General features: G+C 34.2%; 1 protein-coding gene across 3 annotated transcripts in view; it reads right to left on the bottom strand.

The window, feature by feature from the left end:
• Window positions 1–17,616, bottom strand: part of SAMSN1 (SAM domain, SH3 domain and nuclear localization signals 1) — a 110,089-nt gene that overhangs the window by 16,605 nt on the left and 75,868 nt on the right. For all 3 annotated transcript variants that reach the window (XM_041734718.1, XM_041734717.1, XM_041734719.1), the window contains 4 exons: window positions 11,690–11,761; window positions 7,552–7,701; window positions 3,226–3,355; window positions 592–743 (listed from right to left, as the gene is read on the bottom strand). In XM_041734718.1, the coding sequence (XP_041590652.1) occupies window positions 592–743; window positions 3,226–3,355; window positions 7,552–7,701; window positions 11,690–11,761 (504 nt within the window). The remainder of the gene's footprint in view (window positions 1–591; window positions 744–3,225; window positions 3,356–7,551; window positions 7,702–11,689; window positions 11,762–17,616) is intronic.

Here is a 17,616-nt window from a genome sequence, read left to right as displayed (position 1 = left end):
GGTAGTATGTTTGTTTTGTTTAAAGTCCCTGAGTTTGTGGAAATTTGTTACACAGCAATAGAAAATGAATATAGAGAATAAGAGTAAAAAAGAGGGAATTGGGGAGGGAATATCATTGGGAGAAAGATGTCTGGTTATTCATGGCCACCAACTTAAGTACTGAAATTGCCCGGCCAAGTCTGGTTCCCAAGGGAGGTGCTGTGAGGGGCTCTTGCCTGCTATCACCATCTTTTCTCTCTCTCCTTTTACTCCAGCAAAGAATCAGGCAGAGCCAGGCATCTCCAGTAACCTGTGAGGCTTTAGGCTTTAGGCTTACAGAAAAAAATGTGGACAATTTTTTCTCCTCTGATAGGTTCAGACTCTGCATTACCTACATAATAGCAGCTTATGCTGTAGCCTCAGCAGACTGATTCCCCTATCCCACCTCTCATGTTTTGTTCAAATTCTTGCCACCATAACCCAGTTGTCAGTTCTAAGGCTGGGAAGAACATATTCACCACCACCCCCTTCCCAGTGCTTGCACTTCCTGACACAGATCATACAACCAGCACTAGACAAGCCATACAGGATGCAGATAGGATGTGCACACACCTTGATTTTGAGGGAGTCGGTGTCATAGGGGCTTGGTGTAAAATCGGTATGTACTCTGGCACGGCCACAGAATGGTCCAGAGTAGGGGCCATCATCATCAAGTCGAAAGCTATCCCGGTTACTTGTACCATCTGAACAGCTTGTTATTCCGCCTAATGAAGGCAAAGCAGAGGTTAAACAGTTCTCACTGAAGATTCCTCACATTCTGAACCATCGTTTGCATAGAGCTAAGCAAGGATAATGCTGAAGCACTGGAGGCAAGACTTTTGAGAGGGTTCTAAGTGATGGATCCCTATTCTTTCTGCCTCCCAGTCACTCTCCATCAGTGACCTCTGTCCTCTGAGCCATTTCTGAACTTTATCCAGCCAATCTGACCCTTCCTCAACCACGAACCCAAATACGCTGTCACTTTAGTCTCTGTGATCTGATCCAGTAGCACAGTGTTTTGAGGATTAAACACTTGCTAAAAAGGTAGACGATGTAGACTTAACTCCATGTACAGGCCAGACAATTAATTTTGTACCTGTAAACAAAGACAGAATCATACAGCAACAGTTTGATCTCTATGTGCTACTGATCACAAGTGGTCAAAGCATGAGACTATAGGATTCCCTACACTTATCACAATGTAGCTAGAATGTTGTCCCAAGTATCCTATTATATATCCAAATCCATTGTGAAGCAACATCTCTATGCATGAAAGGTAGCACTTTTGCTTGTTGTGTGAATGTGAAGGGAAGAGGAAGCATGTTCCAGGGTCTGTACTCCCAAGTGGTTCTAAACTTTCTAAACTGGGCTTTTAAAACTGCTCCAAATCCTTGTTCTCTGGTCCTTTTCCCTTCTAAGTTTGAACCTCAAGAGAAAAAAAAGGAAAAGCAATTCCATTTTTGCTGCCTGCAAGATAGAGGCAAGAAACAGCTCTGAGTGGAAGTAACTCTCAGTTTCTCCACCACTCACATTTCTCCTTCCATCTGGCCTTTCAGGGCTCTGTTTATGGCAAAAACAGCTCTGGTTTCTCTACCATTTATTCAAATAATTATGGAAAAAGGAAAGAACCTTAGAGATGTTCCATATTGAGCACGAACTGGTATGAGAAAGGGTGAGCTGCATGTAATCTCATAAATTAAGTTGTACATGACAACAGCTAAATGGGCCACCATCTCCTTACACTTTCCCTTCCATGACCACCCCTGGCCCTGGCTTTTCATGGTACATTCCAGTTAGTAAAATTCTATCCACATTCAGCATTACAATTTAGAATTTTAAAACTTCCAGCAGAAGTGAATACTAATGAAATCTGAATTTCACACATGCAAAAATATATCCTTCAAATGTTTCTACATTAGTTTTTTTTCCCACAAAATAACTGTTCTTCAGCCAATAGGAAAATAGGAATAAAATTCAGGATATCTGAAACATCTGGTCTTTGCGATCTATCTTCAAATAACGGAAACAGTTGATTTAAAAGGAAATGAAAAATAAACTTTGCAAAAAAAGAAAACATGTAAAAGCCCTGAAAATATCAGAGGGATGTATAACAGTGTACACATAAAAAAGTTACAAGGCACCCTGCCGTATCAGTAGTTTCATCCAAATATCATAGCAGGATATGTGACTGAACCCTGAATGACTTCCTTCTTAGAGACAATAATTTTAGAAAATCCTGTTTGACACATGCTACTTCCTTTCTGTCACCTAATTGGTGATATTCCTTCTATTTGGTACTTACATAGTATTTCATTCTTTACTCACTAATGCTGGGTGGACACCTAAAAGGTAAATGTCATGATTGATGCATATGTCTTGATATTTTCAGAGTACTTCAGGCAAAATGGAATGAAAAGGAAGGAAAGAAGTGAGAGATGACAGGAGAGGGAGAAAAGAAAGAGAAGAAAGGAAGGAGGGAGGAGAGAAAGAAGGAAGAAGAGAAGGAGGAACAAGGAAAAAGGAGGATTAAAGAAAGGCAAAGGAAGGAGAAAGGGTGGGATGGAAGAAGAGAGAGAACAGGATTTCATTTACCTGAATACACCAAGTCATTTAAAAACTTTTGACCCAAGATAATGTTAGTTCTCCTAAGCATATGTTTTTATTTTAGGGATATAGATTTAGTTACCTAACATGATCTTTTTAAGGCATATCCCCAAGACCCCTGCTGACTACAGTTTTAAAAGTTTCAAAATAATACATAATTCTATCGGATGTATTGTGTATCATTTTAAACAACAGCAGCAACTCTATGGATTCAGCAATCCTACATTTTCACTATTTCTCTTATCAAGTAGCTAAAACATTTTTTGTTAATTTGATAAGCCCCACAGAAGCAAATCTGTTGTTGTTGGTTTTCATTTGAATTTATTTCTTTTTTATTGTTTTTTATTTTAATTCCAGTATTATTAACATACAGTGTTATATCAGTTTCAGGTGTGCAGTATAGCAATTTAACATTTCAATACATTGTGTTACACAGTGCCCATCACAGTAAGTGCACTCTTTAGTCCCCATCACTATGTCACTCATTTCTCCATCTACCTCCCCTCTGGTAACCATCAGTTTGTTTTCTGTAGTTAAAATCTACTGCTTTTAGTTAATTCAACCCTCCCAGTTAGTATCTTGTCCCGTATTCTATAAGCTTACTTGATGAACTCTGCCCACTGTAGAGACTATCCATGGAGTCACTGGCTTTAAGAGAGATCTTCTCTGTGTGAAATCCAATCATTGGGTCACTGTTCCGATATGGGGCGGCATCCTCTCCATCTTCCTCATCCTTCAGAAAAATATATCAGAGGTTAAGTGCAGAGAACTGATTTCCATGGATATTGTGCACTGATTTAACAAACAAGACATATTTTAGCAATAAAATACTTAGGAATACATCAGCATAAAATATGAGAATCATTAATCTTTAGTTGAATTTCTAGCAAAACATGTTATATTTGGAAAAGTTCTTTAGATGAAACATTCACATTATGGAATTCAACTGAAATTATAATAGTTCATTTTGTAAATTAGGATGAATGTCATATCCAGACTATTTAATCAGAAATGTTAGATTTATTAACATCTGTGCTTTATCTATTAAAGCACTTTTATTTCTTCATGTTCTCCTTATCATCTATTTACCACCGTTACTAATCCTTTGAGATCTGATATTACAAGTTTAAATTCTGCATAGTTGTTTCATGTCAGTTATTTGCACCCTACCAGATCACTAGATATGAATAAAACATGCACATTTTGCAATTCTAAAGCAAAGCTTATCTAAGAAGCTTTACAAATCTCATACTGAGCTTGCACACCTAGTCAAGTGAAAAGCAAATCCTGAATAAAATTAGGAAAGACAGAGAATTTCAAAACAAATTACATCTGCTTGAAAACATCTCAAATGTCTTCCATATTTAGATAGTTTGAACAAAACCTATAAATTTCTTAATATTCATGAAAATGTAATTCAATATTCCTCATTTATGAGCATTTCTAAACATTGATAAAACTTCATAATACATATATATACTCAGTTTGATTCTCTGCTTTTATCCATTCCTTTATTCATTTGTTCAGTAATTCAACACAAGTTTATAATTTTTATTTATTTATGATAGTCACAGAGAGAGAGAGAGAGAGAGAGAGAGAGGCAGAGACACAGGCAGAGAGAGAAGCAGGCTCCATGCACCGGGAGCCCAACTTGGGATTTGATCCCGGGTCTCCAGGATCGCGCCCTGGGCTAAAGGCAGGCGCCAAACCGCTGCGCCACCCAGGGATCCCTCAACACAAGTTTATAGAACACCTTGTAAGTACCTGGCACTGTTTTGGGAACTGGGGATACATAGTAAACAAGATCACAGAGTCCCCACCTCTCATAAGATACATTTTAGTGTGTTAGGCTCTGGTGTTTGTATATGTATTGTGTTTAGTGTTTGAGGAGGTGTGTATAAAGAAAACACAAAAGAAAATTTCAGGGAATAAGTGCTATGAAGGAAATAAAACTGAGTGATGTGAGAGGATGAGCTACTAGGATTAGGGTTAGGGGAAGGTTAGCTGATTTAGATGGAGTAGCCTCCAAAGACCTCCTCTATACCATAATAATGCTCTGAATTCTTGACCTGAATGTTAAGATGTAACTTATGTAAACATTTAGAGGCAGTTTTCCAAGTAAAAGGAATAGCAGGAACAAAATAACTAAACTCAGAATTAGCTTGGGTTGTGAATGGAAAGACCAGGCCAATGCAGCTGCAGCTGAGTGAGAGCAAGGACAGTATTAGGAAATGAGCTCAGAGAAGCAGACTGGAGCCAGATTAAAAAGAGCTTTATAGACCATGTGTGATGGTCATGGAAATGTGTCACTCAGATCTTTTGCTGCGAGACCCTTCTTTAGTAACAGTCCTAGCTACTGAATCCAGCACCGTGCCTGCATGGAAGCCATGCTCTCTGCCAATGACTGAACCAGTGGGGGTAACTTTCTGGTGGGATATAGGGCTCCTGTAATGAAAAACTGGTTCAAAGACTATCTACCAACCTGGCTAAAGCTTTCTTCCTCTCCTTTCATAGGTGTCAAACTTGCACTGTTGTCTGAAGGCTTCCCTATCAATTCTTGTTTCTTTATCCTTCACAGGCATTTCCCTGATAATCTTCCGTGTATCCATTGCTTTCTTATGGTTTGCTTCTTAGAGGATTGGAATAAATTTATTATAATACGGGAATGCATTGTGAAGGCATTGTAAAATTTTAACCAAGGGACATGATGTGTTCTAAATTCCCCTTTAAATCTCTCTGGATTTCATGTGGAGAATGGCTTTAATGGAGGCAAGAGTGAAAGAAAGACCAATTAGGTGGTTATCATGGCAGTGTAGGCAAGTTGTTGTTCTTGGTTAATTGGTTGGTTGGTCTAAAGCAGGAATAGTTTACATGGAGAAATTAGGGGCTTTAGATAGTATTTTGAAGTTTCAGCCAAGAGGGTATGCTTATGAATTGGTGTGAAAAGTGAGAGAAAAAAGAATTTGGAATGATTCTTAGGCTTTCTTCTTTACTTCCTTCTTTTCTTTCCTTTTCTTTTCTATTCTATTATTTTCTCTTCTTTTCTTTCCTTCCTTGCATCTAGAGTTATGGCAGTGTTGTCAGTACTGGGAAGACTGGACAAGAAACATGCTTTTCGGTAGAGCACAGAGAATTAATAATTCAGTTTTGGATATATTGGGTTCCAGATAGCTATTGTACATCTAAGCAATGATATTGAATACACAATTGGTTTATTAAATACAACAGGTAAGATGTCATACATAGCTAGAAATGTAATTTCGAAAAAAAAGTGATGCGACTAGATGAGATCACTGAGGGGGAGCGTAGATTGAGTAAAGCATCTAGGAATAAGCCTCAGGAGGACTCTCAATATTTAGAGAGACAGGCAAGAAAGCAAAGCCAAGAAAGAAAATTCTGAGAAAGAAAGAAAATCAGAAGAATGCCCAGTTAAATCAAGAAAAAGAATGTTTCATATATGTTGAAATCATCACTTGTGTCAAATACAGTCTAAAAGTAATGTAGGAAGAAAGAAAACTGATCAGTAAATTTGGCAACACCGAGGTCAATACCGATTATGACTACTGTCTTAATGGATTATTGGAGACAGAAGTCCTACTGAAGTGGGTTAAAAAGAGAATGAACGAAGACTTATAGATCAATGTAATAGAATTGGGAGTCAGAAATAAACCCAAGTATTTGTGATCCATATAATTATGACCATGTATTTATTATCAATTGATTTTCAACAGGGGTGCCAAGAAAATACAATAATTGTCCTTTTAACAAATTAATGTTGTGACAACTGGATATCTAATTTGAAAGAATGAAGATAGACTCCTACTACACTTGATAGAAAAATTGTTAATAATCATACACCAAAATTTATGAACTACAACTGTAAGCTCTTAGAAAAAAATATGGGAGTAAATCTTTGTAATCTTAGGTTAAGCAACAGTTTTCTTTTTTTCTTTTTTTTTTAAGCAACAGCTTTTTAAATGCAATGGTAAAAGTTCAAATGACAAAAAAAAGATAAATTGTGTTATATCAAATTATAAATATTTGTGCTGCAAATGATAGCATCAAAAAGTGAAAATACAATCCAGAGGAGAAAATATGTCATATTGCAAATCATATATCTGATTACATTAAGGATATATTTTTTAAAAGCTTAAAAATCAACAATGAAAATCCCCCAAATCACCAAAGTAAAAAATGGGGAAAGGATTTGAGTAAACATTTTTTTAAAGAAGATATACTAATGGCTCATAAGAACACGACAAGATCTCAACATAATTAGTCATCGGGGAAGTGCAAATCAAAGCCACATTGAAATCCCATTTCACACCCAGTAGGAAGACTAGCATCAAAAGACAGTAACAAGTGTTGACAAACATGGAGATATTGGAACCCTCACACATTGCTAGTGGGAATGTAAAATGATGCAACTGCTTTGGGAAGCAGGTTGCCAATTTCTCAAAATATCAGATAGTTACCATATACCCAAGAGAAACAAAAGAATATTTTCACATAAAAACTCATAAATATTCATAGCAGCATTATTTACAATAGCCAGAAAGTGAAAACAACTCAGTATGTATCAACTGATGAAAGGGAAAATAAAGTGTAGTCTATGTATATAATGGAATATTATTTGGCAATAAAAAGAAATGATGTACTGATGTTCGTTATAACATATGACATACTGTTCTTCATATATTACATGTGTGGTCTTTCTGAGCCCCCATTTCCTCTATTAATATAGGAATAATAATGTTTTGTTTTGTTTTCCTACCTAACTTCTGGGCACAATTACTGAGGGAGAAAGTAAATGTTGAAGTCCTTTTTAAAGCACCAAGTAATTTTATGTCTAGAAGAAGAGTCTGTTGACTATTTTAAGAAAAAAATTAATAGAAAAATACAAAAAAAAAATTAACAGAGTACGCTTACCTTTTCTTCAGAGAGGGCTTTGATGTACTTTTTACTCACTTTTTTCTTCATTGTCCATGAAATAGCTCTCATTTTTTTCCCTAAACCCCCTCCATTATTTGAAGTTTTACTTTGTTCTCCACTTTCATTTATGGGTTCTCCTTCATATACCTAGTTAGAATTATTTACAAAAGACAGAATAATAATAAAAATCATTGATCTGAAAACATTATTAAAGAGAAGATTCCAAATTTTTTGGACCCATATATATTGTGTACAGCAGCATCCAAAACTTCAGTTGGGATGTAATACATATTTTTTAAAGTTGTCCAAGCCTGGTTACGTATGTGACAAACTCAGAAAATAAAACTTGTGATGTCAAAGGACCTGAGCTTCACATGTAAAATTTGTTTCAAAGAATTTTAGCTATTCTTTAAATAGCTCCACAGTAGAGCCACTTTAATTTTTCCCACTTTTGTGATGGGCAAAATGGAACTGAATGATTGGCATAATGAGTGATTAAATCTACATAAATGGGAGATGTTTTATTGGGGGCTTTAGAAAGGTGACAGCATGTATTCATGCTGAATGGGCACTAAAATAATCCTCTTATTCTTATAGAAATTGAAATGGTCATTTTTTAAAAGATTTTATTTATTTACTTGAGAGAGAGAGACAACACAGGTGGGGAGCAGCAGGCAGAGGGAGAAGCAGGCTCCCACTGAATGGGAGCCTGACATGGAGGTTGATCCCAGGACCCTGGGATCATGACCTGAGCCAAAGGCAGACACTCAACCAACTGGGCCCCAAAATGGTCATTTAAAAAAATTTTTTGGAGTTAAGTAAATCCACTGAGAAAGTGCAGTTTTTTCTTCTTGCAGGGAAGTGCCTCATGCATGTTTCCCATATTCTCAAGCAATAGTAAATGTGAACTTGGTCTAGCCATTAGTATAGAAATCTTCATGTAATTCACATGTAACTAATTCTAGGTTTTTAAATTAACATTACCTGATAATATATTTGTTTGTTTGATTGATTATTGCCTGCATCTCTCACTGTAAGGTATGCTCCATAAGACTAGAGATTTTATATTTTTTTAATTTATTCTGAAAGTCTAGAACACTTCCAGGAACATAACTGACACTTGATATTTTTAGAATAAGCAAAACTTCTCATGTAGAACTTTGGAGTGATTTTTTTTCTTAAAGGACATAATTGGGTTATATATCCTTAATATCTTAAATTTCAAGAAAGTACTCTTTGGGTGCATCTATTTTAGCATTGCCCACTGTTCTTGGTGGGTGGGCAGACAGATATTTCCTGAATTTTAAATAAAAAATAAAGGGAAACTTCTCTTTAGTGAACTTGAATATTTAATTTTTATTTATTTATTTTTAAGATTTACTTATTTATACTAGAGAAAGAAGGTGTGTGCAGGGGGTAGACAGAAAAAGAGGGAGAAGAGAGAGTCTCAAGCAGGCCCAGCACAGGGCTTGATCTCACCACACTGAGATCATAACCTGAGCCAAAGTCGAGTCGGACTCAATTGACTAAGCCACCCAGGCTCATATTATGTTTTGCTTCATATCTTATGCCAAATTACCTATGATAAATATGAATGGACAGCCGATTTAAGTCCTCATTGAACTTCATTAATTTCTACATTAAAAAAAAATTCTACATTCAAGGTTATAAAAGGCAAGGATTCTTTGCTTAATTCAAAACCCTGAATAAAATATAACTTGGAGACTCTTTAAATTTTTAAGTTAGCCTTTCTTGTCTCTCTTCTCTCTAAATAAACTCTATCTTCACTGTCAAATTACAAACTAAAAATGAATAAATAAGCCAAGAAAGTATATTGTATTACTATCTGTGTTAAATTACCATTGCCTAAGCTTCAAACAAGTATCACAAATATTTTTATTTTTTTTATTTATTTTTTTAAAGGACATTTTTTTATTTTTTATGATAGTCATACAGAGAGAGAGAGAGAGGCAGAGACACAGGCAGAGGGAGAAGCAGGCTCCATGCACCGAGAGCCCGACGTGGGATTCGATCCTGGGTCTCTAGGATCGCGCCCAGGGCCAAAGGCAGGCACCAAACCGCTGTGCCACCCAGGGATCCCACAAATATTTTTAATTTTAGGTTTTTCTATCAATTTTGTAGAGGTTTCAAAGAAACTACTTCAGCATATTTTAAACTTTCAAATTTTTCTATGCTGGTCTCTTTTATCACCTGAATTACAACTTTATTAGATATTTATTTACAGTTGCTGTTTTTCTAAGATCTGTTTTTCCCTCTATACTTTAGGCTTCATTAAGTGGGGATTTTCACCAATTATTGCAATAGTAATTTCTGAGTAACTAATGGGAACTCTGTCATAGGGTAGGTGCTCAAGAAATACTTGTTGAATGAATAGATGCTGTATTGCTGAAAAAACATGTGAACTACTTTTTCAGATTTATTAATTCTATCACAAATTACTAAGCCACCATTACTAATCAATAAACCTGAATTAGCCTGAGCTACTCTTACAGGTTAACCCTAGCATTATAAACTAAATAACAGTAGAATATATCTATATGTGATTATGGAAAGTCAAAGTTTTATATAAGATGTTAATTGAAAATGAAATTATATAGGGCTTCTCACTATTTATACATATGTTATCTTATTTAAAACTAAAAAAATGTGGATAGACTATATAGCTATTATAGGTTTATCCATAAGCATGTGTATATAAATATATAGACAGATAGAGGGAGATATAAATAATATACATATGTATAAAAGGGGATATATTTTACACACATACATATGTGTGTACTAACAGATATATTTATAAAGTAATACTAGATATTATTCTATTTTCATTTCTTTTGTTTAGAATGTCTATTACTGAAATGCCAATATTTAAAAGTATTATAGATACACAGACATAGGAATCTGAGAAGTATGTTGAGAAATTCAATATGATAATGGGAAAAAATCTTTACAAAAAGAAACAAAAAATAAACATACAATAATAAGAATGAATAATTAAGAAATACATATGATCCAAAAACCTATTGATCTCAAATGTATCACATGTGGAGTTGCTAAATCAGGTTCAATGATAAACATGTATTTTTTTTTTTTTTTAAATTTTATTTATTTATGATAGGCACACAGTGAGAGAGAGAGAAGCAGAGACATAGGCAGAGGGAGAAGCAGGCTCCATGCACCGGGAGCCCGACGTGGGATTTGATCCCGGGTCTCCAGGATCGCGCCCTGGGCCAAAGGCAGGCGCCAAACCGCTGCGCCACCCAGGGATCCCGATAAACATGTATTTTGAATTTTCTCAATATATATCCCTTTCAATAATCATTTATCATAATTGGCCTGTAGTTTGTGAGATAGTGCAACAGAAATGCAAACTTGCAGTCAGACAAGATGGTGAGTTCTGCCTTTGTCACTTGTTAACTATGTAATTTAGAAGTAACTTTACTCAACAAAATGTATTACTTCATTGATAAAACAATACTAATAGTTCCTACATTATAGGTAGGTAAAGTGTTTAATGTTGTGCTTATATCATAGTTAGTGTTCAATTAAATGTAGATATTATTATTATTATTACTTTTGCTATTATAATTGTATAGTCTTTATTGTATGGGAAGCTTTCCTTAAGCTACTTTTAAAGTGTTCATGGTTTGCAAATGTGTATGTAATGGTCACCTATGAGACATTTCAATGCATATAGTAGAGTGCAATTGAACAACCATATGCCCTCTTTAACAAATTTACAATTAAGTCATTTAATCATTAAATTAATCAAAGCAATTACAATTGACATAAAATTTAACATGGATTGTTTTATGGTGGAAATGCTCAGAAAATTTGAGATTATTTGTATTACTTTAAATTGTAACTCTCTTCCTCAGTTTATATTCTGCTTTTCTGAACATGTTAGGCTTCTTAGACAACTTTTTACCCCTAATACCCAGCATGGTACTGATTACTAAGTAGTTGTTTGTTCAATTATCACAAAAATATAGGCAAGACTGTGATTTTTAAATATACTTATTTTTCTTACTGTACTTAGCAAAAGTGATATTGGCTTCATAATTTTTCATAATGAGTTTGCATTACATTCATAAAATTGTAATAAAATACTAACCTCAGTTGAATCATCTGGTTTTGAAATGGAATTATTCCGAAAACGATCAAAATTCCCAAAGCTGCTGCTGCGCTATAAAATAGGAAAGAGAAAGGAAAGGACACTTAGGATTTGTGACTTTCACTGATAAAATTGCTAAATATATTAGATTATGGTTTAATAAGTGTCAATATATTACAAATAGGAGATTAAAAAAGCTCTTCTCTCTGGAATATCTAAAAGCATTGAAGATATAACTATGATCAACATTATAATACTTACAGTGGACAAAATGTCTTCATAAGTTTTATGTTATATTGTTAAGCACCTTGAAGAAAATCTATTAAATTATTTTCAATTTATAGTGCTACCTCTGCCCTTGGGAATGGCATCTGAACAATCTATGAATTCTAACCTAAGCCTTCTTGAAGTGAGCTAGCCACAAACTAATTTCCAAGAAGGAATGACATGTATTACTAACCAACCAACTAACAAATAAATAACAACAGCAAAACAAATAAAAACAAACATCTGAGTAAATCTATTGATATACCTCATAAAGATTGTATTTGTCAAAAAACTAAAAGTGACTACAAATGCGTTTATCATTGATAACTTGATAATTTGAGACTCTAGTTGGCGTCAGAAAGAGAAGGCATACCATAGAGCTATTAATGAATTGAAAGTAGCATTTAGGCATGCACAGTCTAAGGTTGGAAGTAAAACTGAATTTGTCCACATTTAGCTTGGAATTACAATGAGACCTCAGGGTCAATTTCATTCACTGGTTTTGAGAAAAAGCTCAATATGTTAATAGAAGACTTGTTCCCTTGGATACTTTTTGCCTACAAAGCTAAATTTTTATTCATATGTAACTCATTCTAGGCAGGTAATTATAAATAATTCTGATATGTTACAAAGTAAATGATTCTCTGAAATACATTTCAACAATCTTTAGAGTCATGGAGTCAAAAAATGGACATTTCTTCACTATCATTTAATTTCATACATTGTTTGGAAAGGTGAATATCTGATGTTAGGTCCTTTAAGTACCCATAAATCCTAAGAATATATTTTATCTCAAGAACTTAATTTCATTCCAAGCTGATAATATTTTCAGAATAAGCTGATGGTACTGAAAAATAACCTGATAATTTGAAAAGTTAACAACGGGAGCCAATAATTTATAAAACCATGCATTTTAAAAAAAAAAGTGTATTGTCCTTTCAGAAGTCTCAGCACAGTTTAGTTTAAATCAGCTTTGAAGGTTCATTGTTCTTACAAGCACTCTTACACTCATGTTTCCCCACCAGCTATCTTTAAAACTCCTTGTTTCCCTTTTAAATGAGCTGAAATAAACAGATCCTGACGTGTGACAAGGGGTTAGCTTGATAGACAGTGTGATACGTAATATCGCCCCAAGGATGATGGCTGTGTTAGACACAATTAACGCCTTTTGCTGACTCGCCACCCCTGCTGAACAAGCCCTTCAGCTTGTGGCAAGAAGGGAGAAATAGAAGGGCTGAAACTGAGAACCACACTGGAAAATACAAAGTCTTCTCATGCAGGGCTTACTAACCTAGAATGACTTCCCAGAGCATTAATCACTTCAACTTGCCTAGTAGGCATTTCCATGAGGCTATCACTGCCCAGAGATCACAAAAGGGAATTGAATGTATTGTTGTCCTGCTTATAAACAATCTGAACACAGGGAAATCTGTTACTCTTTTATATACTTGAAACATTCTGATGGCCTATTGGAACCTATGCCTAGGGCAATTTTGCAGCCTGCATCCAGCCTGCATCCTGCTTATTAAATATTGATGAGGGTTACAACATGATTTCCACCACTGGATAATGGGTCCTGTTGCCCAGGAGGGCACAGAATAGGCTCACTTCAGCATTTCTCAACATTATCTTCTGCCATTAAGTAATCAATAGTCACCACCTTTTAAAATTAATTCTCCCCTCATTATATCAATAAAGAGAAGCAGATTTAGGAGTAGTGGTTTAAGAAGTCTTTAGACTATTACTTTGAGTTTTGTCAGTCATCTCATTGCTAATCACTCAATAGCATTAAACCAAAGAAGTGCAATATCAATCCATGATAAGACACCATTAAGAAGCAAATCTAAGTATTTGAAACAATGTTTTAAAATTTCATTATTCTCTAGTCTAAAAGTTAGTGACTTTCTGAGATGGTTTCATAATGTATAGGTTATGGCTTATGATGAAGAGGGCTAATGTCTACACTGAGGTATGCACAACAAACACATTTATAAATTCTACTCCTATTACGTTTTCAATGAAAAGGTAGATCATATGGAAATAAGCTGGCTTTCTAGTAATAGTCCTTTAAAAATGGGAATGTGTTTGAATCTCAATAATTTTGCATTGCATAATCATAATGGATTAGATTTAGCAAATATTATCTTGTGACAGAAGCTCCCATCAAGACAGAGCTATGATATAATGGATAGTTATCAATGGGAAGAGTAACTTAAAATAAAAATGCGATTAGTATTTTAGATAATTTTTGTATCTATTGACATTATATCATATTTAGTCTTTAATTCCACTCTCTATACAGTCTTTCTTTGTGCAGTTAGATATATATTTGTAAAATGGCACATATGTGGAGGGTAATTTGGCAAAACTAGCAAAATTATATATATATATATATATTTGTCCTTTGACCCAGCAGTTCCATTCCTAGACATCTATACCAGAGGTACACTTGGCTATAAACTGCTTTACTCATCACATTCATTATAAAACTTTTATATTATATAAAAAGCTATAAACTCTAATGTTCATCAAGAGGGAACTGATTGAATAATATATGGTAAATCAAACGATGAGACTATGTGTAACCATAAAAAGTTGAAATGTGTCTCTTTATACTTTTATGGAATTATCTCCAGGATGTAGTGTAAGGGAAAAAAGGCAAATGTAGGTAGAAAAAAATGTATACAGTAGGCTGCTGTTTATCTAAGGGTGGAAATAGATATTTGTATTTTAATACAGGTGAATACATACTTTCTTAGATAGGGAAAAATGAATAATGTGAAAAAGAGAAAACAGACTTCTTTGAATATACCTTATTTTGTGGATTTGACTTTAAAACTATGTAACTTTTATTTTTAACAGAATTAGGTAAAAATAAACACAATCTCTAAGAATTCTAAATAAAAATAAAGCAAATGAACCGAATTCTATATTGAATTAGTGGCTTAGAAAGAGGAATTACTTTAAGTGATTTTAAGAACAATAATATGACTGTCCAAAGGACAAAAAATAATGACAAAATAAAATTTAACCTGTTTTCAGTCATATTGTTTTTTTTTTTCAATATTGGTATATATAAATACATATGTTGAGGGACAATGAAAATAAGTAATGATGTTAATGACAATGGAGTCAAGATACTCAGTCAAAATTCTCCTATGGGTCACGGCATAGAATAAGTAGTCTTTCAGAGATGACTGGGGCCGTGTCAAAACAACGACAGACAGGAGCCATATTAAAAATCTTCTCACTGGATTAAATTATATCCAAAGATGGGATAATTTTTTTTTTATCAATAAGTGAATACATCTAAAACCGCAAAGTTCATGAATCCGTAATGATATCGAAAGGAAAAAAAAAATCAGTGATCGCTTTTGGAAACATTAGAGTTATATTATGAACACTAGCAAATAAAGGAAAAGACCTAGACATTTAATCTGCTCTCCTTTTATGAAATATATTTCAGAATAAATAGTTAACGAGGAAAAATTTATCTCTCTCTATGTGTGTATGTTCCAGCTAATCAATTAGGAATGATGAAATGACCAAGGGACTGTCTCAGAAACCCCTGATGGCAATAGAAGGATCTTAGCGATGATCCTTGATGGCTACTAGAATTATAAAAAGAGAAAACTAGAATATGTGCTTCATAATATTAGTGCCTAACAGTACCCAGGGAAGTAGTCTCAGAAAAATAAATAAATAAATAAATAAATAAATAAATAAATAAATAAATAAATAAATAATAAAGCAAGCAAGCAAGCAAGCAAGCAATCGCACCAAACTTCTCTAACTACCAGATTGTAGGAAATCAGGGACAAAGAAGCATTTTAAATGACACCAAAAGAATACAGTCAATCAGAAAAATCTAGACACTGAGGAAATCTACAGGACAAATAACCTGGTTTCTTCAATGAATCAATAGAAAGAAGAAAAGTATAGATTAATAACCTCTCAGAGTTGTCTAACCAAATATAACCCATGGATCTTGTTTAGATATAGCTAAAAGAAACCAAAATAAAAAAGGCAGCGAGGACAAGACTGAGGAAACTTTTTAAATAACTAGCTATTTGATGAACGTGAGGAAGTATTATTTTTTACTTGTAATTCAGGATAACCTAGTGAGGGGCAACAAGCATGTGAGCATAAAGAAGAAACATGACTGGCCATTATTTAATAATTAACTGAGTGGTAGACTACTACTCTGTTTTTGCATATACTGAAGTTTCTCATAGTAAAATGTTTGGCTAAAAGAAAAAGAAAGGGAAATGTACCTATATAATAGCTAAAAAACAAGAGTTAATCTTGTGTAGGGGCAGGGAGGTACACTGGAAAAATACTTTCCTCTTAATTTTGCTGTGAATCTAAAAGTCTATATAGTCTTTAAAAAAAGTTAATGTCACACAACTTTATAAGGAACCAATTTAAAAAAAAATCATTGATATTGCTTGGGTCATAGTTGCTTGGAAGTACAGACATACTTGAGAAAATATGGTTCTGTTTTCCAAGTTTATTTTAGAACAAACCAACTTTCTGATATAGATGCACATTACTAGATTGCCTTTTGTAGACTCTCTCTAATTACATGGTACAGATTACTTTCTTCCACTTAGTCTACTTGGCTTCCACAAAAAAAGGGCTGAATAGTCTCATTTGGGGTGTTTGAACACATCTGTGTGTGTCCCTACACAACTCAATGAATAATATAAAAGAGCTTGAGAGGATTCATTTTTTTTGTTAGTTGCATTTTTTCTCTAGTTTTGTATAACAATTCTAATTATTACAGAATGTCATTTCATGATATAAAGCTGACTGTGTTCTTAGAAATTCTCTAGTCCTTCTCAGTGAAGAAATTTGCAGGAACCAGAACTTGCAAAAATAAGTTCATTTTTTTTCAATTCTCCACCCTGATGTACTCTCAAATCTCAGTGCCATCCCATTCCAAAGTTTTGATCTTGTCTTCTATTTTCAAAGAAACTTGTTATCTAAACAGGATGGAAATTTGGAAAGTTATTTTGATAGAATGGATAGAGCTAAATAGGATTCTTAGAACAGCAGCCTAAATTTATCGACATGAAAGATAATTAGGGGTCTCTTTTTGGAACTATAAATCAACCTTTTGACCAAATCCAAGACAACTTGAACTTTACTTTCATTTCTTAACTAGCCATCAAGTTGTTGGGTCTTCAAGTAAAATCTTATCTCCAGCATGACTGGTAAGGCACTGGTGGAAAAGTTTCACAGTCTATTTCAAAGAAAAAATTTGCATATCTGAGTCAGACATCCGCAGTATTTTGAAATATACTGGCAAATTAAAAATGACACACACTCTGCCAATGAGTTCTCACATCTTCTAAATATTGCACATAGAGCGATGGTTAGTAATATGCTCCTGAAGATCAGAATTGTTTCGGCAAGCACTTGTATGAATATTCAATAATAATTGTATGCTAAATGTCAATAAGCTTGTCAACCTTTATCCAAAGGCATTCGAGGATTTAATTATCCTAACCTAACTCAGGTGCTGAGATCTTTTGAAGAATTTGAAACAAATTTAACTCATTTAAAATAACCTGTTAGGATTGCTTCAGTGTTAAATAATGACACTATCATGTGAAGTCAATGGAAGATGGTTGTGTGGAGTGTCAGGGGGTTGAAGA

This window comes from Vulpes lagopus, chromosome 20, assembly GCF_018345385.1.
Source record: "Vulpes lagopus strain Blue_001 chromosome 20, ASM1834538v1, whole genome shotgun sequence".
Taxonomy (NCBI): Eukaryota; Metazoa; Chordata; class Mammalia; order Carnivora; family Canidae; genus Vulpes; species Vulpes lagopus.
The sequence above is the reverse complement of the archived record's forward strand: the minus strand, read 5'-3'. Positions and strand labels throughout refer to the sequence as shown.